The following is a 23,647-nucleotide window of genomic DNA, read 5'->3' on the forward strand; positions in this document are numbered from 1 at the left end:
ACTTAGGCACTGCCCATTTCATCTCAATACAGAGGTCAGAGAATCCCCCCCATACCTCCTTTTTTATTTCAAAATTTCCCCTTATCTATCTAATACTTGTGTTGTTCATGCACCAGAGGAGGCTGAGAGACTTGTATACAGACCATGAAGCAGAGGACAACTTGTAGAAGTCAGTTCTCTCCCTCCACCATGTTGGTCCTAGGGGATCAAATTCAGGGTTTCAGGCTCGGCAGCAAGTCCTTTTGCCTGCTGAGCCATCTCACTGGCTCCAGAGAGAGCTTCTCAAGCTGTATGAGTGACAATTGCAGAATGTCTTCAGTTAATCCTGCCACATCATGTTCACGCCCTCACACTGTGCCCTTCCTCAGTGAACCTGGGTGGGTCTTACATCACTTAAGATGGCAGAAGTGATGTTCTTCCTGGAGACCAGAAGGCTTTGCATCTTCCACTTTGATCTCTTGGATATTGTTCTAAAGAGAAGCTGATCTGCTCTAACAAAGGATACAGAGTCCTACGGAAGAAGAGCCATGGGAGACTGGTGAGTATGGGCATTACAGCCCATCCCAGGTCAGTGCAACCACATGTGTGAGCACAGGCAAAAAGAAAAGAAAAAAAGGAACAAACAAACAGAAACAGGAGAGAAACCATCTGGCCATGAGAAATCATTGAAGGCTAAGGATATAACTCGGTTGTCAGAATGCTCAGCTAGCACGCACAAAGCCTTGTTTAAACTGTGTATGATGGTGCACACCTAAGGGGGGGTGGAGACAGGAGTGTCAGAAACTCAGGGTTATGCTTGGCTACATTGTGAGTTCAAAGCTGTTGCTGTGATGAAACACTATGACCAAAAGCAACTTGGGAGGAAAAGGATTTCACTTCCATATCACTTCATCATCAGACGAAGTCAGGACAGGAATTCTGAGGGCAGGAACCTGGAGGCAGCAGCTGATGCAGAGGCCACGGAGGGGTGCTGCTTGCTGGTTTGCTGCTTACGGCTCACTTAGCCTGCTTTCTTATAGCATCCAGGACCACCAGCCCAGGGATGGTATCATTCACAATGGGCTGGGCCCTCCTATAGCAATCACCAATTAAGAAAATGGCCTATAGGCTTGCCTACTGTCTGATCTCATGGAGACATTCTTTTAGTTGAGGTTTTGTTCCTCTCAGATGACTCTAGCTTATGTCAGGTTGACCTAAAACTGGCCAGGAAACAGGTCAATTTGGGCCACATGAGCCTCTCTCTCAAAATAATAATAATTATAACTACTACAGCCATTTTTCAAGCCACCAAGTTTTGGGGTGATTTGTTAGGCAGCAAGAGATACCCACTATAAACCATTACTTAGCTCGTTTGGCTTGTAGGCAGGACACATTCACTGGTCCTCAGTTCACATCTGAAACCAAAATCAACGTAGGTACAAGGTCCCACACCATTTGCATCCCCCATGTCCTGCTGCCTTACTCTGAACACATTTGTTCCACCCTGTCTTTGGCTCACCCCACTCCAGGCACATTTCCTTGATTCCCACCAGTCAGTTTCTCTTCCCTGGAATCTCAACATCTCCTGCTCTCCCTCCATAGACTGCTCTTTCCCATTACCACATGTCCTTCACTTGCTTCTAGTTAGTACAGATCATTCATCATGGTGAGTGTCCTAGAGCCCCTTGAACCCTCATCCTATGTCTTTTTCTCTTCTCTTGTCCCCACAGAATGCACCCTCCTCTGAGATGTATTTATTTCACTCCATGTAGATTGTGTGCTATTTTGTTTAATGCAATCCCCCTAGTGTTTAGAATGGTGTCTGACACACAGGACATACTGGGATGGATCTGATGAGGACATGGGTTCTTACTGCTCCTCTTGACTAAGACATGGCCTCAGATCTAGTACTCGAGATCTCAGATGCACAGAATATGCATTCCCTCAGTTCAGGAAGCCCAGCTTTGGCTGAAGGTACAACTTCCTACCTGTGGTGAGAAGAGAGTGGAGTAGAGACTCACACCCAGTGAGCTTCCTGTCCGTATGCACAGACATGCTTCCCTTCAAAGTCCCTCAGAGGGACCCAGAGGATGGAGGACAAGAAGACCTGAGCCACAGCAACCAAGTGCGTTTTCCCAGAGATGATAATATCTTGTCATCACACATTCTTTCAGGTCCCCTATCCTCTCATCAAAGGACGACTCCACGGATCTGGAGAGAAACTCAGCAGTTAAGGGCACCAACTGCGCTTCCTAAAGACCCAAGTTCACAGTTCTCCAAACCCACACTAGACAGTTCCCAAATACCTGTAACTGCAACTTCAGGAAAATTGACATCCTCTTCTGACCTTCTCAGGCACCCAAACACAGGCAGCATACACTCACACACATACATACTCATAAATCAAAATAAATCTATTTCTCTGTTTCTCCAGCCTGTTTTATTTTAAGATTTATTTATTTATTTTATGTATGTGACTACACTGTCACTGTCTTCAGACACACCAGAAGAGGGCATCAGATCCCATTACAGATGGTTGTGAGCCACCATGTGGTTGCTGGGATTTGAACTCAGGACCTCTGGAAGAGCAGTCAGTGCTCTTAACCACTGAACAATCTCTCCAGCCCCCAGCCTACTATTTTGAGCAATAAGTTTGAGTTCAAGAGAAAATATCATTTTCAAAGTAACTCTCCAGGATTGGTCATCTGAGGTAAGATGGCTTCACCTAGCTAGCTATCCCTGGCTGCTGGTGCTGGAATCTAACCACAATGTATGAGGGAGCCCAGGCTACACAGAGAAGACATGGGCAGGTATTCAGTTAAGTTCTCATCAACTGCCAGACATCTTGGCTTCCAGGATCCAGCCCTCCCATCTGCCTACTTTACTTCAGATAGAAAACACGACGTCACCCCTCCTGCCTCCAACCATGTCTTGCCTAACTAAAAAATCTGAGCAAAACAAATGCTTTAGTTGTTTTGAGTGGCCAAGTTTCGTTACATAACCATAGTAACTAGAACAGGCTCAAAAGTTCATTTTGAGGTAAGTAGCCTCCCATCTTACTGCTGAGAAGACTGAGGTTCACAAAGTCAGTATCTTGCCTTATATCATACAACTAGGAAGTATGGAAGCAGGAATGGCAGCCTGGTCTTTCAGATTCCCCAGTGTACAATCTTTGCCATGCCTAAACTCTGCCTGCGTCATCCTGAATACAAAGCCCACCAAAAGTGGAACCATCAGTATCCAGCCACATTCCCCAGCCAACAGGTTAGCAATGGTTGAGCCCCTATATCAGGCTCAGTCCTCTTCTATGGGACAAACCCTTTCTCCTCTGAAGGGCAGCAGCTCTGGGAAGAGGGCCAAGGAAGGGGTGTGAGCCAAGACCTGCTGCGAGTGTGTCTGGATCCTAATTACCGGCCGGGAAGTCCACTTCCCTTGCCAAGAGGCCCTGAGGATAGGGGATGGAGCCCTCACACCTGCAGGTGGGCCACAGGGTCTGAACAGAGGCCCAAACTAGACTTTATATACTTAGGAAACTTCATTTCCATGGAACACAGGAAAACTTGGTCTCTACCAATTTGGGAGAAGACACACTGTACTGCCAAAACCTCTTCTTCCCACGCAATGTAGTTTCAGCAATTAAAGTAAGAAAAAGCTATGCTCAGCCATACACACAGGCACACATACCCCATGCAATTATCTGCAATCCCTGATACTCAGGCATAGACAGGTAGACAAGCAGTACAGAACACATGGTACACACAAATTAACATAACTCAATATATATGTTCAATATATATTCAACCTGAATATACATGTATGTGTATAGCATTGCACACATGCAAGAGCATACACACACATACACATATATACAAACATACATACATATAGCTCATTTATTAAAATATATCCACTTATGTGCATGAACACATCAGTATACACACACACACACACACACATACACACACATACACACACTGGTATGCATACCCGAACATATACACACATAAAACAATAAATTTTTTTTAAAAAAGGAAAGAAAAAAAAGAAACAAAATAACAAACCTTTAAACTGAGACAGAAAAAAGGAAAGAATGCTCAACTTAGCCAAAATCAAGAGTGAAAAGGTACTGATATTAATCTCATAAAAATCGAAAGGAGTATAAGGAAATACTATGGATATTTATATACCAAGAATTAGATTAATCTAGACTAAATACAAAAAAATCCTAGAAATAAAAAAGAGAAGTTCTTCTCTTTACAAAAGATGAAGACCATTACAGAAAACCACAGCCAATCAAAATGCAGAGTTATGGAGCGATGCTCACAACACAACCCTTGCACCTAAGGCTCAGGAAGCATTGTGAAAAAGCAGGCTGACTGATTTTAAGAGCCAGAGGATCAAGGAGTTTACTGTGAGACTGTGTCTCCTAGGAAGTCAGTATGTCAGCAAGCCGCAAGCCTCACCAACATGGCTGCCCAGGTATGAGCTGAACAAGAACAACAATGGGTATCCTAAGGTGCCTGGGGAAAGCTTATAAGACCCCAACTCTACACAGAGAGCTACAGGCAACTCAAGAAATGCCAAGGGCAGGAGAAGTGGGCTTCCCCAGGGAAGACCACAATTGCTTACCTAATACCAAATGGCCACCCCATAAAACATATGTGTCTCTGTATGTGTGTGTGTGTGTGTGTGTGTGTGATGTTATGCAGACTAAGCAGGTTGTATATTTATGTGTCTAAGAATGCACACATAGTACAAGTGGAAATGATGGATTATAACCTCAAAAACAATTTAAAAATTTGTTAAACTAGTAAAATTTAGTAAAGAAAAATTAGTAAAACTAGCAAAACTCAGTCAAAAAGAAACAGAAAAATCTGAACTGACCTTCAACAAGTAAATATTGAGTCCATCAAAAGCCTCCCCCAAAACGAAAGCCCAGAACCAGATGGTGTCACTGATGAATTCTACCAAATGTTTAAAGACAAATTAACACAGATCCTTCGTACGCTGCAAAAATACAGAAAAGGGAGAAACACTTGCTAGGTCATCCTGAAGCCATAGCCTTTCATATCACAAAAACACAGATGCAAATACACATATCTCTAATACCCCAACACCCAATCCATACAGATGCAGAAATCCTCAACAGACTGCTACCAAGTCACATTCAGTAACAGAGGAAATGAATAGACACTGTGACCCTAGGAGGATACACCCCAGGAATGGGAGGTTGGTTACACATGTAACTGTCCATCAGTGTAACACTAGAGGAACAGACATAAAGGCACTGATCATCTTCATTCCTAAGCATCCTAAGCTGATGTCAGAAGGCCCTATCAGCCTCTCTGCGCTTACTTCCCATTCTATGTTAACAAAGGTTGTCTCCTTGCTATTCCTCAGACCCTCCAGATATACCCCTGGCTCAGGCCCTTTACAGTTGCTATTCCCTACTCCTAGAACTCTTTTCTGCCAAATAGCTACATGATTCATCACTCCATTCCTGGCAACTATGAGAAAAAGGAAAAGAGGAGGAGAAGCCGCCACAGCACCTTCTCAGTGAACCTCCTGGACCTGTATAAAATAGTCTTCTCTCATCTGCAGACACTCTCACTATCTCCCTTCTCCACTCCAGTTTTCTAAGTATTTATCATCACCTGACATAGTGTAAAAGTTTTACTTACGAATCTGTTCATTTACTTGCTTGCTTTAAGATGGGGTCTTGGTATACAGCCCAGCCTGACCTAGAACTCCTTCTATCTCAGTCTCCTGAGTGCTGTGATTCAAAGACAGTTGCACTATGCCCTGCTTCTTGCGGATCTTGCCTGTAGTCTGCTTCTCCTGGCTAGAACATAGATTTCCTTGGGACAGAGATGTTTGAGTCATTTTAATCATAGCTGCAGTTGTAGCCTTTGAACTAGGAAGCCAATGGCCAACACTTAATAGGCTTGAATAAGTAAATGGATACAAACAACTTACTTCAAACTGCTCTTTCAGCAAGCAGTGAAGACTCCCACATTCCTGATAGTGTACTGGGGGCTGGAGTGCTGAGAAGGGAAGGAACCAGAGCCAGAATTCACAAGCTGGGGCTGTGAGAGTGTTAGAATCAAACTGGGTGTGGTGGTGCACACCTTTAATCCCAGCACTTGGGAGGTAGAAGCAGGCGGTCTCTGAGTTCATGGCCAGCCTAGTCTACAAATCCAGATCCAGCCAGAGCTACACAGAGAAACCATGTATCAAAGAAATGGGGAGGGGGGGACAGAGGAAGGAAGGGAATCAGAGAGCAGTAAGGCTGTAAGTAGAGCACCAGGCCACCATTAAGAGAAAGCTCCAGTGATTTAGACATATGGACAAAGAGGGATGATGAACGGACTGAAAGGGCATCCACTGGGCATGCTCTAGGAATCAGGGAGGGTAAAAGTGCAGAAGAGGCTGTGGAGGCGGTTCACATGGAGCTTTAAATGCTGGACTGAAGAGCTGGACCTTCTTTCAGAGAACCAGAGAGCTAGGCAAGGCTTTGAAGATGGCAAAGCTCAGGGCATCTAACAGCTTCCCAGACCATGTAGGATGAAGAGGTTACAGCAGGGACGCAGGAAAATGAGGAGAGTGGCTGTCGTGGAGGATAGTCCTGGGGAAAGCTGGAAAGGCTGATATGGGGAAAAGGAGAAGGAATGGGCAGGAGCGGTGGGACTGGGTAGAAAGGGCTTCATGAATGAGGGCTGGCAAGGGTAGAGCCTCAGCTTTTATCTTAGGTCAGAACTTCCGGTAGGCCCCAGGGCAGCAGCACAAAGCTGTGGAGAATGAGGGCTGGAATCAGCATGGAGACTTGGTCCACAGAGCATCCTGACAGCTAAGCCACTTCCAGCACTGGAAGATGGATGTCTCCTTGCTTTGAGCACCTTCCTGCCCCTCCACACTCAACCAGGACAGTCTAGAGAAGAGTTAGGGTTCTCTCGGCTGGCTTGATCAGCTGAGTCACGGTGTTACTTTTAGATAAGACATGCAGCTCTGAAGTCTGCCAGAGTGCAGGATAGGGGACATCTGCGTCCCCAAAAACATAGCCAAAAAGCAGCCTGCCAGAGCTAAAAGAAGACATTAGCATGAGCAAAGCTGGCGGATGCAGGAGCATGCCTCTAACAGGGCCTCCACTCATCCAGGACTCTGTCTCCTTGAAATCTTAGTCCCTGTGAGTCTCACCAGCTCTCACCAATAGAAGGGACAGTCCCCACCCCCTGCCCCACCTAGACAGTGAGCATGAACACACCTATTGGTGGCTAGCATGTGCCCAGCTGCTTCTCTCTCACAGAATGAGGACACCAGGGTGCCAATGCATGAGGCAAGCATTTGTCTGTTTTACCCTTGGCTGCTTTCTCTGGGCCTCAGTTTTCTGGTGGGATGAGAAAACCCGTCCCACAGCTGTGTCAAGGGGGATGATTCAGTGTCAGGTGCACCTGGGAGGGGGACGTCAGGTCTCTACCAGACTCCTGGAAGTTCACAGAACATTCCCCCTACGCTGGCTAGCTTTTTGTCACCTCGACACAAGCTAGAGTCATCTAAGAGGAGGGAACCTCAAGAGAAAATGTCTCTGTAAAGATTCCGTCGTAGGTAACCCTGTCCGGCACTTTCTTAGTGATTGATTGGGGGAGGGCCATGGGGGATGGGTAAGGACACCCCTGGTTTTGGGTCCTATAAGAAGTCAGGCTGAAGAAGGCATGAGAACAAGCCAGGAAACAGCACCAATCCATGGCTTCTGCATCAGCTCCTGCCTCCAGGTCCCTCCTCTGTTTCAATTCCTGCCCTGACTTCCTTCCATGATGAACTGTGATGTGGAAGTGTTACGTGAAATAAAGCTTTTCCACCCCAGGTTGGTTTTGGTCATGGGGCTTCATCACAAAAATGGGAACACCAAGAACCCCCTGAAGAGGACCCAGGTGTACCCTAAGGCCTTGGTAACAGAAAAGGAACATCTGTTTGCCAACTGCCAACCAGTGTGCCCAGGAGCAGGCTCCCTATCATGCCTGGAGTATTTAATGCTGGTGGCCTAGGAGGCCACACCCCCTGTGTGTAGCGTCACAGTTGATTATGAGCCACTATGTGGGAGCTGGGAATTGAACCCAGGTCCTCTGAAAGAATAGCCAATGCTCTTAATTGCTGAGCCTTCTCTCCAGATTTGTGTGTGTGTGTGTGTGTGTGTGTGTGTGTGAGAGAGAGAGAGAGAGAGAGAGAGAGAGAGAGAGAGAGAGAGCCCTTTCTTAAATGAAGACAGAAAGAAACCAGCCAGCCTTTCTCCCTGGCAGAATACCTGCTAAGTACAGACTCTCCTAGACTATGGCCACCTCCAGGGCCCCTGCTGTCTTGCCCATGTTAGTTGACATTAGGAAGTAGAGGCTCTGCTGAATCCTCTTGAGGAAGTCTTAGGGTGGAGTGCTAGAGGGAGCTGAGTGCAGTGTGGGGAAAGGAGAGAGCCCAGGTGGGTTAAAAGGACAGCGTGCAGAGAAATCATGAAGGTCATGAGGGTGCCCTAGCATGGCCTCTAGGGTAGGCATGTCCTGCTAAAGAGGTCACACCTGCTTCAAGTAAGTAAGACCACACGAAAATCACAAAAAGTGTTCCCAGCCCTAGTACCTGGGCACCTGTCACCCAGAAGGCAATGGCAGAAAACAACCCATTCCCAGGTGACCCTTGTCTGCTCCTGCATCCTTTGCCTACTCAGGCCCGTAGGAGTCAGAACCACGGGGAGAAGTGATATCCATGGCAAAACATGAAATGTGACAAGGAGCACACCATGGTCTTCTCTTCAGGGCAATTTTCTGGACCTACGTAATAGCCTGATTCAGAAACAGAGTGGAAGCTGTGATTTAAGTAGAACCAGGCTTGTTAATCCTCAAGTGTGACTGGCCACAACGATCACCAGGACTGGTTAGAGAACAGCCAAATCATCACCAGTTCCCTCTCCGAGTCTAGCCAACTCAGTGGGCCAGAGGCCTATGGGCAAGGATACTATGTCCAGCACCCAGGGTCGAAGCTGGTATTATCCTCCTAGAAATGGCAAGCCCTTCGCACTTGGCAGGACAGGGATGGGGTAGGAGGGCAGGAACAGTGAATTGGGACAGGATGCTGGAGATACTTTGGAGGAGGTAAACTCTGACTGCAGGAAGAGAACGATTTCAGACACATCGAAGAGGAACAGTGCCCTTAGTGAACAGACACTACAAAGTCCCAGGCAGACTGTGGGACACAGGAGGGACTGGAATGGGGACTGGGATCTGAAAAGCCATAATTGTCTTTCAAGTGAGATCTGCACCACCCATGACCAGACTTTCTCATCTGGAACTTGGGGAACATTCCTCTGTCTCCCTAGGCTCACAACACACCCTCGGACAAATACCTCTATCTCTATCTAGACTGTCAGCCAGGGGTCCAGAGGGACTCAGTCCAGAACCAGAGAGGATCTTGGGATCGAGTCTAGTCTCTGCCTGTGCGTAGGGAATTCTCTGTGATCCTCTGTGTGCTTACTGGGAAATGGGGCTAGAGAGGTAGTCTGGAAGGAGTGGGCAGTGGAAATAACACAAAGACACAGTTAGTGTGCACCTGTGTCCTCAAGGGCTTCCCACCCACGCCCAGAGGGGACCTCACTTACATAGGAGGCCAGGAGGTTCCGTGAGGCCAAGATGAGAGCCAGGTAGAGGCAGGGAGCTGTGGCAAACAGACTAGAAGCACAGATGAGGGGCTCAGCCCTGGGGTTCACCTTCTTGTACCTTCTTGAGGCCTCTGCCCCCAGCATGACACCAATTATACCAGTTGCCACGGTCAGTGCCCCAAAAATCAGGCTGATAGGAAAGAGCAGAGAGGACCAGGTCAGACCTGCATCCCATCACTGCCTCTGGGCCAGGTTACCTAACCCAGTTACATGATCTGGTACCATGCAGCAGGAAACAAGCCCAGAGCTGTAGCTAAAAAGCTGAGGCCCATTAACTTTGTAAGAACCTCCACCCAGGAATATTTACAGAGACTTTCTCTCTCTTATCACTCTAAAAGCCCCACTCAGAAATCTTAATTCTAGGGCCCCACCCACCCTCATTGCTTAGGTGACTGGCATGTACTGACTCCCATGATTCAAAGCTCTTGTCTGGACATTACACACATTCTCCATTTTGGTTGTTAATTTGCGGGTTTGTTTCTTTGTTTGTCTTTTGAGATAGTCTCTTGCTATGCCTTGGCTAGCCTAGGAACTCACTTTGTGGACCAGGCAGGCCTCTAACTCACAGAGATCCACCCACTCTGACTCCTGAGTGCTGGGATCAAAGGTGTGCACCACTATGCCTGCACATTCGCCTGTTGAATCCCATCTATCGGCACCCTGGCTCCACATCCCTTCCAAGCACCCTCGACAGCATTACCTTTCCACCCTCTCTTGTACCCACTTCAATACCATCTGGCTCTGATGAAGACTCTCTCTACACAGGCCCTCAGAAAGTGCTTCTTAAAACATGATGAACTATGTTCCTAAGCACACTCTGACCAAGTCCTTCAGCTTCTCTCAAACACCCAGAGATCTGGGCTCAGCTCCCTGGTCCTTGGGTCCCAACTCTGCTTTTTTTTTCCTTGCCCCCCTACACCTGCGCATACTTTCATACTGGAATGCTCTATGGTAGCTTTCTTGTCTTCTTGCTTCTAAACTTTCCAAACTCCTACTCAATCCACGTGATTCTCACAAATACCCCCTCACCAGGGATAATGTCCCCTGTTCCCAGGCAGATTGCTTTATTTCCATCAGCCCCTGTAACACTATCCATGCCCTGCAGAGTCCTCAAAATCGATGGCCAGGTGTGGTTTCCTTCCTGATCTCTGTGCTGGGATTGCGGAGCCGAGAACACACGTGACATGTGTTCAGAAAGCGAACTCTTTGATTTCCTCCCGGAATACCCAGATAGACAGATGCAAGGCTGAAAGAGGAGAAGGCCGGTATCTGACAGCTATTAGATACAGAGCCAGGATCCACACAGACGCTATTCTCCTCCTACTCCGTCTAAGATCTTGTTAAAGGAGTTCCAAGGTCTCACTGAGACAGTGACTGGTGTGGACTGACAGCTAAATCCAACCAGGGTCTCCCAGCCTCTCAGTGGCTCTCAGGTGTCCTCTTGGGTGACAGCCCTATGGCACTGGTCCTGCTGACCACTGTGGCCTCCTCTCTCAGTCTCTCATCCCCTTTGCACAAATGACAGGATTTCTCAGACACAAAAATTACAGAGTTATGTGAAGTGTCCAGGGCCCAACTACTACCCCCATGGGGGCTGAGGAGGATGGCTCAGTCAGCTAAGTGCTTTTCTACTCAAGCACAAAGACCTCAGTTCAATCCCCAGCCTCAGCATACATGACAGACTTGATGATGTCATGCTTTTATAATCCCAGCGCTGCAGAGGCAGAGATGGGCAGATCGGTGAGGCTTTCTGGCCAGCCAGCCCAGCCTAGAAATCAAGGTGGACAGCTCCTGAGCTGCGACACTGAGGTTAACTATTGGCCTACATATACACACGTACACCCACACTCAAGAATGTGACACGTGGGATGGCAAGATGGCCCAGCAGGTAAAGGGACTTGCTGCCAAGCCTAGTAATCTAATTTTGATCCCCGTGACTCACAAGATGGAAGTCACAAAGGAAAGAAATGACTGCAGTAAGTTGTTCTCCAGTCTCCACATACATGTGAAAACACATACATAGCGTGCACACGCACACACACACACACACAGTGACAGGGTTGTGTTGTTGTTTTTTGTTTTTTTTTTTAATCTTATGGGTATAGGTGTTTTGCCTGGATTTATGTCTGCACCACGTGCATTCCTGGTACCAGTAGAGGCCAGAGAGGACATCTGAACCCCTGGTACTAGAGTTACAGACTGTTCTGAGCCACCATGGGGGTATTGGGAACCAAACTCAGGTCCTCTGGAACAGCATCCAGCGTTCTTAACCGAGCCATCTGGCCAGCCCTTGTACAATATTGCAAGTAAATAAATTTTGAAATGAACGTAACCACGAAAGCCTGGACAACAGCAAACTGAGGTCAGTAGCCCAGCCAATGAGCTTCATGAGCTGTCTACATAGACGTCTACCCCACAAGCTGGGAACGGATGGAGCGCACCCTCTCTGCACAGCAGGAGAAGTGGTAACCAAAGAAGTCAGGCACTTGCCTTAGGTTGTCTGACACAGCCTTTCAAGGTCAGAGACTCCCAGTCCTCTCCCACCAAGCAGAGGCCTGCACTTCCCTGATTAGTGTATTATTGGTCCTGAGTAGGTGATGTCCATCCCCGAGTGTCACTCTGAGCCAGTGGTGGGCTCTGAAGATCTCTGAGAGACTTGGGTTGATTAAGCTTCCGGCCTGTGCTGGATAATTTTCTGGTCGACTCGACACAAACTAGACAGAGTCCTATATGCAAGTGGAGGCGGGAGGACAATGTCCAGCAGCCTCAACTGAGAAGACGCCTCAGTGGGACTGGCCGACAGGCAGGCCTGTGAGGAATGCTCACTCTTTCTTTTTTCCAAGACAGGGTTTCACTATATAGCTCTGGATGTTCTTGAACTGGGTAGTCCAGGCTGGCCTCAGACTCACAGAGATCCACCTGCCTCTGCCTCCCAAGTGAGCCAAAGCGCCACAGAACTCTAAGGGAACATGGCCCTGCAGACACCTTGATTTGGGCCCACTAGAAGCTCCACCTCAAAATTACAGCAACATTAATTTCTGGTTTTATTTTATTTATTTATTTTTTTTTTTTTGAGACACAGCTTCTCTGTGTGTGGCCCTGGCTGTCTTAGAAATCTCTCTGTAGACCAGGCTGGCCTCAAACTCGGAGATCTACCTGTCTTTACCTCCCAAGTGCACTACTACTGCCCAGAAATTTCTATTGTTGTTGTTTTTTTGTTTTTGTTTTTGTTTTGTTTTTGGACTGTGTCTGGAACCCAGAGCATGCATTCTATCAGCTCAAATGCCCTTTTCTTTCCTTTCTTTTTTCTTTTGGTAGACCCTTGTGCTAGCTTCATACTCCCTATATAGCTGAGTATGACTTTGAGTCTTATATATATCATAAGCATCTATGTCTCTCTGTGTGTGTGTGTGTGTGTGGTGCCACAGTGCACAAGTGAATGTCAGGGGACAACTTGTGGGAGTGGGTTCTGTCCTTCCACTTTGTAGGTTTCCAGTTCATCAGCCTTGATGGCTCGTGCCTTTACCCACTGAGCCATCTTGCAGGGTTCACCCTTGAAATTCCGGATCCTCTTGCCTCCTCCTCCCAAGTGCTAGGATTAAAGGCGTGAGCCACTGTGCTGACTTTGTGCAATTCTGGAATTGAATGCAGGGCCACATGCACTCTAGGAAAGCTCTCTACTCCTGAGTCACATCCCCAGCTCAGGCCCACATTTCTGTTGTTTTAGACCATGAGGTTTTGTATCAAGCATAAGAAACAAACACATCCACCAGTTCTCACACAGACAGCGTGAAGGGGCATCAAGCCAAAGAGTGGAAGCTGAGCAGAAACCATCCATTCCATAAGGATCAATACGTGGAGTTGAGTCACCTTTTGGGGTGCTTAGGAATCTGTCTTTGCCAGGCAAACCTCTCATCTCCATGTATTTATTCCCAAGTACCTACTATACTATACATCATAAAGCCCTGCCCCCCGGTGGGGGGGAAGGGAGCAATGTGCAAGTCATTTGACAGCACCAGGCAGTCTTCAGTGGCAACAGGATATGGCGCTTCAGAGCAACAGAAGCAGGGTTAGATAGATCTGAATCCTGGCTATTGCTTGTTAGCTGTGTGAACTTAGACAAGTCACTTAACCTGTGTGATCGTCCACCTCATTTGCAATTTAGAGAAAGCACGAAAACCTTCCTCTGCAGGTTCTTTATGTAAAACACTTGGCGTTAGGCCTGAAGCAGACATTTTGAGCTGGAGGTGTGGCTCAGTGATAGAGCCCTTGACTAAAATCTACAGGTGAGAAGCTGGGAGTGTCCCTCATTAGTGGAGCATTTGCCTAGAATTCACCACAAAGAACACATGCAGAGAGCACACAAGGCCTTGGGTCCAATCCTCAGGATGGCAAAATGAAGAAGTTTAGTAAATAATGCTGAGGAAAAAGGAAGGAAACTACAGGCAGATGTTGTACTGGGGCAGAAGCACAGGCATTCTAGAAATCACACAAGCTCCCTCTGGGCACTAGGGAGTAAAACTGAGGCAAAGAAAGGAGGCTGGAGAAGAAGCAGATGTTGGTGTGACCAACATGGGACCCAGCAGAAGGGAGGATGGGTCTTTAGAAGTCCAAGGAGAGTCTGGAGATAGACTCAGTGGATAAGAGCACAGGCTGCTCTTGCAGTGGACCAGATTCTCAGCATCCACATAACCAATCACAAACATCTGTAACACCAGTTCTGGAAATCTGATGCCCTCTTCTGGCCACCTCAGGTACTGTAGGCATGTGGTATACAGGCAAACATGCTAGCAAAATACCTATATACAGAAAATTTAATTTAAAAGTCCAAGAAACCAGCTGGGCAAGATCAACCAAAGGATACTACGAGAGAGAGAGAGAGAGAGAGAGAGAGAGAGAGAGAGAGACAGAGAGAGACAGAGAGAGACAGAGAGAGACAGAGAGAGAGACAGAGAGACAGAGAGACAGAGAGACAGACACAGAGAGAGACAGAGAGACAGAGAGAAAGAGAGAGAGAGAGAGACAGACAGACACACACACACACACACACAGAGAGAGAGAGAGAGAGAGAGAGAGAGAGAGAGAGAGAGAGAGAAGAGAACAGAGAGAGAGAGAGAGAGAGAGAGCATGTCACCAGGGTGGGGGCAAGAAATTGGGTTATTAAGGAAGAAACAAGGGAGGTAGGCCTAGGAGATGTTCTTGACTCCCATCAGAAGGTCACTGGAGTCCTTGGAGAACCTGACAAGAGGTGGTAGGAATAGCAGAGGAGCCCAGCAGAGCCATAAGGGCTGACCAAGCAGGAAGTGAAGTGACACCTCTGAGAGAGTGAGACCCCTTCTCCCATACACCAGCAAACCTCCTGGGTGTCTGATAGGACACAGAAAAAATGAACACATCCCAACCATCCCTAAGCCAGACACATGAAGAATTTTCCCAGTGCCTCAATTTGCAATCTGCAAAATGGGGTGACCTCACAGAAAAGAGTTGAGACCCCTTGAAGGGCAAAGGGTAATCACCTAAGATTCCTATCATCCCCTGAAGCCCACAGAAGCTTCATATCCTTCCCCCTCTGGTGCCTTCTGAACCCCCCTCAATAGCCACAAGAGTAGGAAGACAGGTATTCCAGCACCCAGAAACGCCAAGGGAGATGTCTGTGTCCACATACACTGGCTGGCTTATTCAAAGCCCAAACCCTTGGGTCCAAAGCTCAGCCATCTTCAGATTGCCTGAAAGACTGAGCTCAGGCTCAGAGCCTCCTGAGAACTGTCCCGTGAACCAACAGTACCCTCCAGCCCATCCTCACCTGTCCTGGCTGTAGCACTGCTCTTGGAAGCAGGGAAGCTGCAGGCCATGGACCACACGTGCTTCAAACAGAAACGTGGGTGCCCAGAAGCCCAGAGCTCCTGTCACGAATGCTATGGCAGTCACTCCAAGGGTTGAAAACACAAAACTCCAGCTGCAAGAGAAAGTGTCCTGGCTGAGGTCAAGATAGAGCTAGGACTTCAAGTACCTGACCACTGCCCCAGGCATGCAGGATTCAGCCTTCCCAATGATCCAAGCTGCCCTCACACCCATGCGGCAGTGATTCATGCGGCCTGAGAGTACAGTGAGGCCTGCCTCCCTTTGAGACCCAAGACAGGGGCTGATGCTACTCTCATGGAGCTTGAAGAGGTGGTCAACAAACTCCAGCAGCCTAGGGAAGCAGGAGAGGGCCGGAAAAATACATCCACTGAATAAATGAACACGGCCCGAGGCTCACACAGCCTCCCCTGTTCTCAGCCACATTCCTGCCACATCCAGAGGGGACCAAGTCACAAAGGGGCTTTTAAGTTAGAGAGTGGAGCTCAGAGAAGGAAGAGGGCCATGGACAATGAGACAACCCTAGAGTCAGAGATGGAGGCTGGAGTCATTGGGCCAGACAGGGGTTTCTTGGGACTTGCAACAGAGTCCAGGGACACTTACTTTCTCCCCAAGTATCTGACATCCTCGTACCAGCTGCTCCTCGGAGGTCTCACAGCCGCTTCTCCCTGGTTCTCAGCTGCTCCTCGGGGTACGTCTGGAACCAGCAAGATGAGCAGAGCCAAGGCTACGGCATCCAAGCAGGGCATGATCTAGGGAAGGAAGGCAGTGGAGCTCAGGACCAAAATCTACGACGGCCTGGGAGACAGGAGATGACTGGCCACAGGGTCTAGCCTTGGCTCCCAGGTGCTGGCTCTATGTAGAGCTGTTCATAACGCTTGCTGTCAGCCTTGTGGAGACAGTTTAGCTTCTCTGCCAGTGTGACTTCCTTGGTACCCAGTTAATGTCCTCCTGCCCAGTACACACTCGCCTCTTCTGGGAACAGGGAGCCTACAGTGATTGAGACTGGGAGCTCAGAGCACAAGCCTTTCTTGTCTCATGCTTCCACTAGCCACACCAGTTCCATCCTCTCCTGGTACCCCTGTCCATATGACAGGGATCTCACCACATAGTCTGGGGCAGCTTCAAACAGCTCGGGACATGAGAAGGCTCCTGCTCAAGGCAAATCAGATTCCTTGAAACCTTTTCCTGCCTCAGGCTTTTCTGTCTATCTCTGCCTCCCATAACAGTTCAGCAGAGACCTGCATGCAGGAACGAGCTCCAGGTCCCTCTGCCTCCCAGTGTGTATTTCTCTTCTGAGTGGTCCATATCCCTGTTCTAATGAGAGCCACAAATCAAGGGCTGCCCAGGTATGCTCCCGGTTATCCGGACTCGACTTCCAAGTCTTCCCAGATGGCAGTCCTCAAGGCTGTTTTGTGGCTGGCCTGGAACTTTCTCCTTCTTGCCCAACTAATTCTTAAGAGTCCATAGGTAGCTTTAACCTTTACAGCAAAGGAAGCTGAGGCTCCCCAAAAGAAGGCAATTTGTTTGAGGCCACACAGCCAACAAACTGAGCAGCTGGAATTTGACCTCGAGGTCACAATTTCCATAGTCCATGTTTCCCATGAGGCCACAGTCTGACAACAACCAAAGCTCCCCTCCCCCATGGCGCCAGGTACTATGCCAAGTGGCTAAGGCCACAGGAGACTGGAAAGTCCCAGTCGGCCCAGGGGGTAAGCGTTGGGACGAAAAGGAAGTGAAACTCACTCTGAGGGCCCAACGCCAGTTCCCTGTCAGCTCCGCAACAGTTGATCCCAGCACATAGCCCAGACCACTGCAACAGTAGGACAAGGGAAGAGACGGTAGTGAGGGACGGAAGGCAGGGCCCAAGGCCATCTACAAGGAACTGGCTCCTGTAGCCAGGGAGACAGTTCTCTGCAGCCTCTGAGCCCATTCCCTGAGAAAGGTTCAGTTTTATGTTGCTCTCAGTCTGACCCCTAGTGACTTCTGGCTCCTAGCCCAGGCCTGTGCCATTCCCTCCATATAAGGATCTGCATATCCCACCACCAACCCCACCCCTAGTGTCCAAAGCCCAGCCCAGATTCAACCAGGTTCAGGAAAAGAGGGTCAGAGCTCAGGGGCCTCACTTCCTCACTAGTCTCCCAGAGCTGCCCTCCCCAGTGGGCCACACTGCCTCTTCTCACTGCTTCCAGGAGTGTACTGAGATTCAGGAGCGCAGTCATCATTGCTAACCTTCCACTAGCCCATTGAGTGGCAGCATCGTCCCCACGTATACAGCCAAGGAAACAGGCTCAGAGACACAGTGGTAGGGAAGGAAAAGGCAATGATGGAGTTCAGATCCCAGCTCTCCTGGTTTGATCTCTCAGCACAGCCCCTGTTCTGATTCCTTCAGCCTCAGTCTACCTCTTGGGGAAGTGGGTCCAGGACTGATACCAACCTTCCAACAGGGATGAAGATGTAAAAGACAGCCAATGCACAGGTCCGCTGGTCCTTCACAAAGAGGTCACCCAGGACAGTGGGTGCAATGGTGGAATAGCTTGCTGCTCCCATACCCACGATCCCCCGGGCCAGGAAGAAGAGCCAGGAATACTGGATAAGCCAGCACAAGACCATGGTGAGATCCAGAGATTTCCCATGGGATGAGGGTCAGGGGGCTAAAAGGAACCTCATGACAAAGGCACATAGAAAAGAAGGCACAAACCAGGACTGCAAGTGTCCCTCCACTCCCAACTCCAGATTCCCAAAATCACATGGGTAACCCTAATGGTGTTTATAGTCACTGCTTGCCCAGACCATAGGGGAACCCTTCCTCTGGGTCTCCTTGCTAGCCAGGACAGTTTCCAAAGACAGTACCTATTATACCAACCTCCCCCACCCCCACAGAGCCCACCAAAGTGGGAAGTGAAATGGAGGGCCAGAAAGCCCCCGGTTAAGAAAGTCTAACAGGTTAGATGTAGTAGTACATGTCTTTACTCACAAGCACTCAAGAGGCAGATGTCTGTGAGTTTGAGACCAGCCTTAGTCTACAAAGCAAGTTCCAGGACAACCAGAGCTACACAGAGAAACTGTCTCCAAAAAAAAGGAAGAAAGAAAGAAAGAAAGAAAGAAAGAAAGAAAGAAAGAAAGAAAGAAAGAAAGAAAGAAAAAAGGAAAGAACAAACATAGCATGCCTCATGCCTTTGATTTTAGCACTTGGTAGATAGAGACAAGCAGATTTCTGTTAGTTCAAGACCAGCTTCTTCTGGCTCAGCGGTTAAGAGCACTGACTGCTCTTCCAAAGGTCCTGAGTTCAATTCCCAGCAACCACATGGTGGCTCACAACCATCTGTAATGGGATCTGATGCCCTCTTCTGGTGTGTCTGAAGACAGCTACAGTGTACTTATCTCTGTGAGTTTGAGACCAGCTTGGTGTACATAGTGCATTCCAGAACCGCCAATGCTATATAGAGAGACCCTGTCTCGGGAAAAATTAAAACAAAGGCAACAAAGCATGTCTAATAATACTCAAGCTTAGAGGCTGTACCACAGCTCCCCTCCTGGGGCTGGCAGTACAGTCCCTGAGCTGTCCTGAGCCAGAGGAAATCTCTGAGACAGCTGGACCATCGAGGAAGCAGATGAGGAAGATCCCAGTGACTGGGCAGGGATGCGGACCCTACCTGGTAGGAGATGAAGGAGCTGGAGAGGCCAGCCCCGGACCACAGCAGGATCCCGAAGGTCAGTGTGGCCTTGCGGCTGTATCGGTCACCCAGGTAGCCAAACACAGGTGCAGACACCAGCAGGCAGCCGATGAAGACTGAGGGAGACACACAAGAGGCAGCCTGGAACCTCCAAGAGGGTGGCTGGGCAGACAGCCCTGCTGGCCCAAGTAAGAGGCCTGGCACAGATGCCACAAGCTGGCACCTTGGCAATGGGCCCAGAACAAAAGAAGGAAGAGATAAAAAGTTAAGTCTTATACTCCTGGTCCATTATACAATCCATAGCCCAAGTGTACGGCGCTGGGCAGAAACAAAATCTCAGCTCTGCCTTATTTTGCTGTGTGGCCTCTGAGCCTGTCTTGGGAAGCTGACTTCTCTCTCAGTCTGCCTAAAAGAAATATAGAGCCACCAGCACAGAGTGGAGGCCAGCCTTCTGCATTTGCAAGAATACATAGCTTCTGTGAGGTTGGGTAAGGGAACTGATCTGATTTGCCATTCACACATCTGCTGCTGGGCAAGAGGCTAGGGATGTCAGCCCTTTGGACACGCAGAGGGGGATCCTGAAACAAGCACACGGACCACAAACCAGAGATGGTGCAGGAGGCTGTGGGAAGAGCTTCTGTGCCTCCATACATGCGCTAGTCTCCACAGCAACACCTGTGTCTAAACCAAAGATCTTGCTGTCTGGTCACAGATAACCTTGAGCTTAACGTCGGGGTCCAGCCTCCACACATAATGGGAGTTCTCAGCTGGAGTCGGGGACGTCTGGAAAGCACATAATAAACAGACACAGACTACTTTTCTGGTACAAACTGACAGGTAATTTTTCAAGGCTTTAAATTCCCCCCTCCTGCTCTCTCTCTGTCTCTCTGTCTCTCTGTCTCTCTCTGTCTCTACTCTCTCTGTCTCTGCTCTCTATCTGTCTCTGCTCTCTCTCTGTCTCTGCTCTCTCTGTCTCTGTCTCTTGTTCACTTGCTCGGAGACTGAGGCTTCACACACTCTGCATTCTCCTGTGTGCTTTTCCTTTCTTGAACTCTCACACTCCTACACACCTCTGTGCGTCTCTTTCACTCACACACACACTACATTCACACCTAACATTCTTTCCCCACTTGCTCTTCACATTCTCTCTCTCATTCCTTCTCCCACATGCACTCTCTCTCTCTCTCTCTCTCTCTCTCTCTCGCACACACACACACACACACACACACACACACACTCTCTCTCTCCTCATACTCTCTCACACTCTCTCCGTTCACCTCACTCTCACCTCACTCCCTCCCCACTAACTGTCTGTCCTTTTTCTTGCCCTTTTATTGTTACTCCAAGAGCAGGTAGGAAAAAAGACATTGTACAATCACTGCCAAATCAAACTCAAAAGGATAACCACATCCCACAAAGAATCAAGAATTACAATTGTTCCCCAAACTTTCAAGCTTCCCCTATTCCCAGGCATGTGGCCAAAATAATAATAATTGCAAACTTCTCATTATTTAAACTTTAACTTTTAGCTTATTACACTTCGGAGCTCAGAGCTCCAGGGTCAGCTACTTGTATGTTTCCTGTGAAGCTCTAATGATAAATGACACGGGCAAAGCTGCCAGGCAGTGGCTGGAAAGAGTCAAGTTAACCCTTAACTCAGTAGTTCCTCCAGCTTTCTGCTTCTGCACGCTGCACACAATGACTCTCCTAAGTCCGTGTCTTGACTTAGTTTTACTAATATATAATTTTATGCAGTCTATACCCGCTGATCCAGGAACCACTCTCAAGTATTGTGCAAAACTTATTTTATAACTTCAATAGTTTTTTTTTTTTCCTTTCTTGGGGTCCCAATGTTGGCTCTATTTCATTTTCTAATAATTTCTTCAAACTTTCTTTGCAAGTCAAGCATTAATCTGGAAATATCATTGTTCAGTTATTACATTGTTTCCAAGATGAGAACACACAGCATGCACCTGGGCCATTAGGGCTGTGCTGTGCTGGGCCCCTCTGCCTCATTTTTTAATTGTTGAAGAATCATTATATCAAGGAACATCTAGTTTCACAGAATTCACCAGAGCAGAAGGAGAAAGAAATAAGAAAGTTATATATAATGGAGTAATTATGCACACCAAGGCCAACTGAAAAGCAGTCATGCACAAATGAAATTTACACAGCCGTTGCCCATGGCGAAGATTAGAAGTGGGAACAACTGTTTTTTACAAAGAGTTGCCGAGGGCTACAGAGATGTCTCCATCCCAGCCTACTGCAGCCACTCTCTTATTTCAGATGGGGGATCCCCTGGAGGGATGTGCCTCCTGCTTCTCAGGGTCCCAGACACCATCATTTTTTACAAGGAGCTGCTGCAGGCTTCTGAAATGTCTCCATCCCAGCCTGCTGCTGGTAGTCCCTGCCATGGTATGCTGTCCCCAGCAGCTTCTGATTGTTGGTGCTACAGGTGTGTCACCTAAAACCCATATCCTGTTTTTAGGCAATGCTGGGGATAGAACTCAGGGCTTTGTACACCCTGTGCAAGCACCCTACCTAGAGAACTACATCTCTAGCCTTTCTGTACTGTATCAAGCCAGGTGTGGTGCAGGCTTGTAATTCCAGGACTCAGGAAGCTGAGACAAAAGGACCGAAAGTTCAAGGGCAACCTGAGTTGCCTTGTCTCAAAAACACAAAAAAAGGGGGGGCCAGCTGAGCTGCCTAAAGACCTGAGTTCAATCCCCAGGGCCTAAGCAGTGAAGGGACAAAAGCAACTGCAAACTATGCTCTGACTCCACACACACTGTGTCTTATGAATACACATACACACACACACACACACACACACACACACACACACACACACACACATACATGCACTCATGTGCACATGCACACACTAATATATGTTATGGTTTATATATGCTCAGCCCAGAAAGTGGCACTATTAGAAAGTGTGGCACTGTTGGGTAGGTGTGTCACTGTAGGTGTGGGCTTTAAGCAGGTGAGTATTCTGCTGACAGCCTTCAGATGAAGATGTAGAACTCTCAGCAACTCCTGCACCATGCCTACCTAGATGCTGCCATGCTCCCACCTTGATAATAATGGAGTGAACATCTGAACCTGTAAGCTAGCCCCAATTAAACATGGTTCTTATAAGAGTTGTCTTGGTCATGGTGTCTGTTCACAACAATAAAACCCTAACTAAAACAAAATGTTTCTCTTGAATTTTTAAAACTTCTACTATTTTGTGTGTATAGGTGTTTTTCCTGCATGCATGTATGTGTACTTCATGTATGCAATGCCCTCAGTGGCCAAAAGAGGGTGTGAGAATCCCCTGGAACTGAGTTACGGATGGCTGTGAGCTACCCATGCTGTGTTCTGGGGATACAACCTGCATCCTCTGGAGGAGCAGCCTGTGCCTTTAACCAGTGAATCATCATTCCAGCCTATAACAGTATTTGTAAAGGCTAAAACTAAGCAAGGCATTTATTATGCTGTGTTTGCTCTTCTGTGAGAATAAAGACCGGGCTCTGGGTTTGCCCAGCATTTCGAACATGGATAAATTCAAGCATGACTTTTGTATCTAAAATAGAATCTCCTCCTCCCTAGGAGGATGGTGGTGAGTCCTGGCCTCCAGGTTGGAAGAGCTAGCAGTAGACAAATGAAGGCATGGAACCCCACCCCACCCTTCACCTTATCCATCATCAAAAGGCCAAGATTTTAGAGGACTCCATTCACTGATCATAGTTGACTGACATTTCCTGAGCCCAGTGAAGGCCCAGCTCAGGTCCTAGTCCCTCCCACTCTCCATGACCTGCTGTAGAACTTCGTTAAGCAATATGCAATTGTGGAAATTAGGACACTTTTGACCTATAAAACCGGCAATTTAATATGGTTCAACCTAATACTCCACAGAGAGTAATCTCTGATGTTGATGGTGTTTAAAATTTTAATAGCTACTTCCAAAATAGGGCTCCAGAAAGGCTGTATCAATTTACACTTGCATAGAAGTGCATGCCAGAACTCTTGCCACCACTTGCTATAAACTAGAATTTTATTTTTGTTGTCTAATAAAAACAAATGATATCTCACTGATTTTTTTTTTTTTTTTTTTTTTTTTTTGAGACAGGGTCTGATGCCCATGTAGCCTCTTTCTCCCTATGTAAGATAATGACCTTGATTCTTCCCCCTGACTCCAACTCCCAGAGACTGGAATATACATACCCCACAAATGTCACCCACACACACCACCTCCATAAAACAACCTGCATATGCCACCCCTATATATTACCCCCCACACCATCCCCATACACCACCCCCATATGCCACCCCCATTCACCACCCACACACACCACCCCCATTCACCACCCACACACACCACCCCCATTCACCACCCACACACACCACCCCCATTCACCACCCATACACACCACCCTCATACACCACC

At 47.9% G+C, this 23,647-nt stretch overlaps 1 protein-coding gene across 1 annotated transcript in view; it reads right to left on the minus strand.

Moving 5' to 3' along the window:
* Window positions 1–23,647, minus strand: part of SPNS3 (SPNS lysolipid transporter 3, sphingosine-1-phosphate (putative)) — a gene marked incomplete at both ends in the record, with an annotated part of 55,605 nt that overhangs the window by 25,277 nt on the left and 6,681 nt on the right. The window contains 6 exons of the mRNA XM_080922259.1: window positions 9,617–9,806; window positions 15,480–15,632; window positions 16,139–16,287; window positions 17,282–17,348; window positions 17,973–18,124; window positions 19,192–19,328. Of these exons, the coding sequence (XP_080778385.1) occupies window positions 9,617–9,806; window positions 15,480–15,632; window positions 16,139–16,287; window positions 17,282–17,348; window positions 17,973–18,124; window positions 19,192–19,328 (848 nt within the window). The remainder of the gene's footprint in view (window positions 1–9,616; window positions 9,807–15,479; window positions 15,633–16,138; window positions 16,288–17,281; window positions 17,349–17,972; window positions 18,125–19,191; window positions 19,329–23,647) is intronic.

This window comes from Micromys minutus, assembly GCF_963924665.1.
Source record: "Micromys minutus genome assembly, chromosome: 10".
NCBI lineage: Eukaryota > Metazoa > Chordata > Mammalia > Rodentia > Muridae > Micromys > Micromys minutus.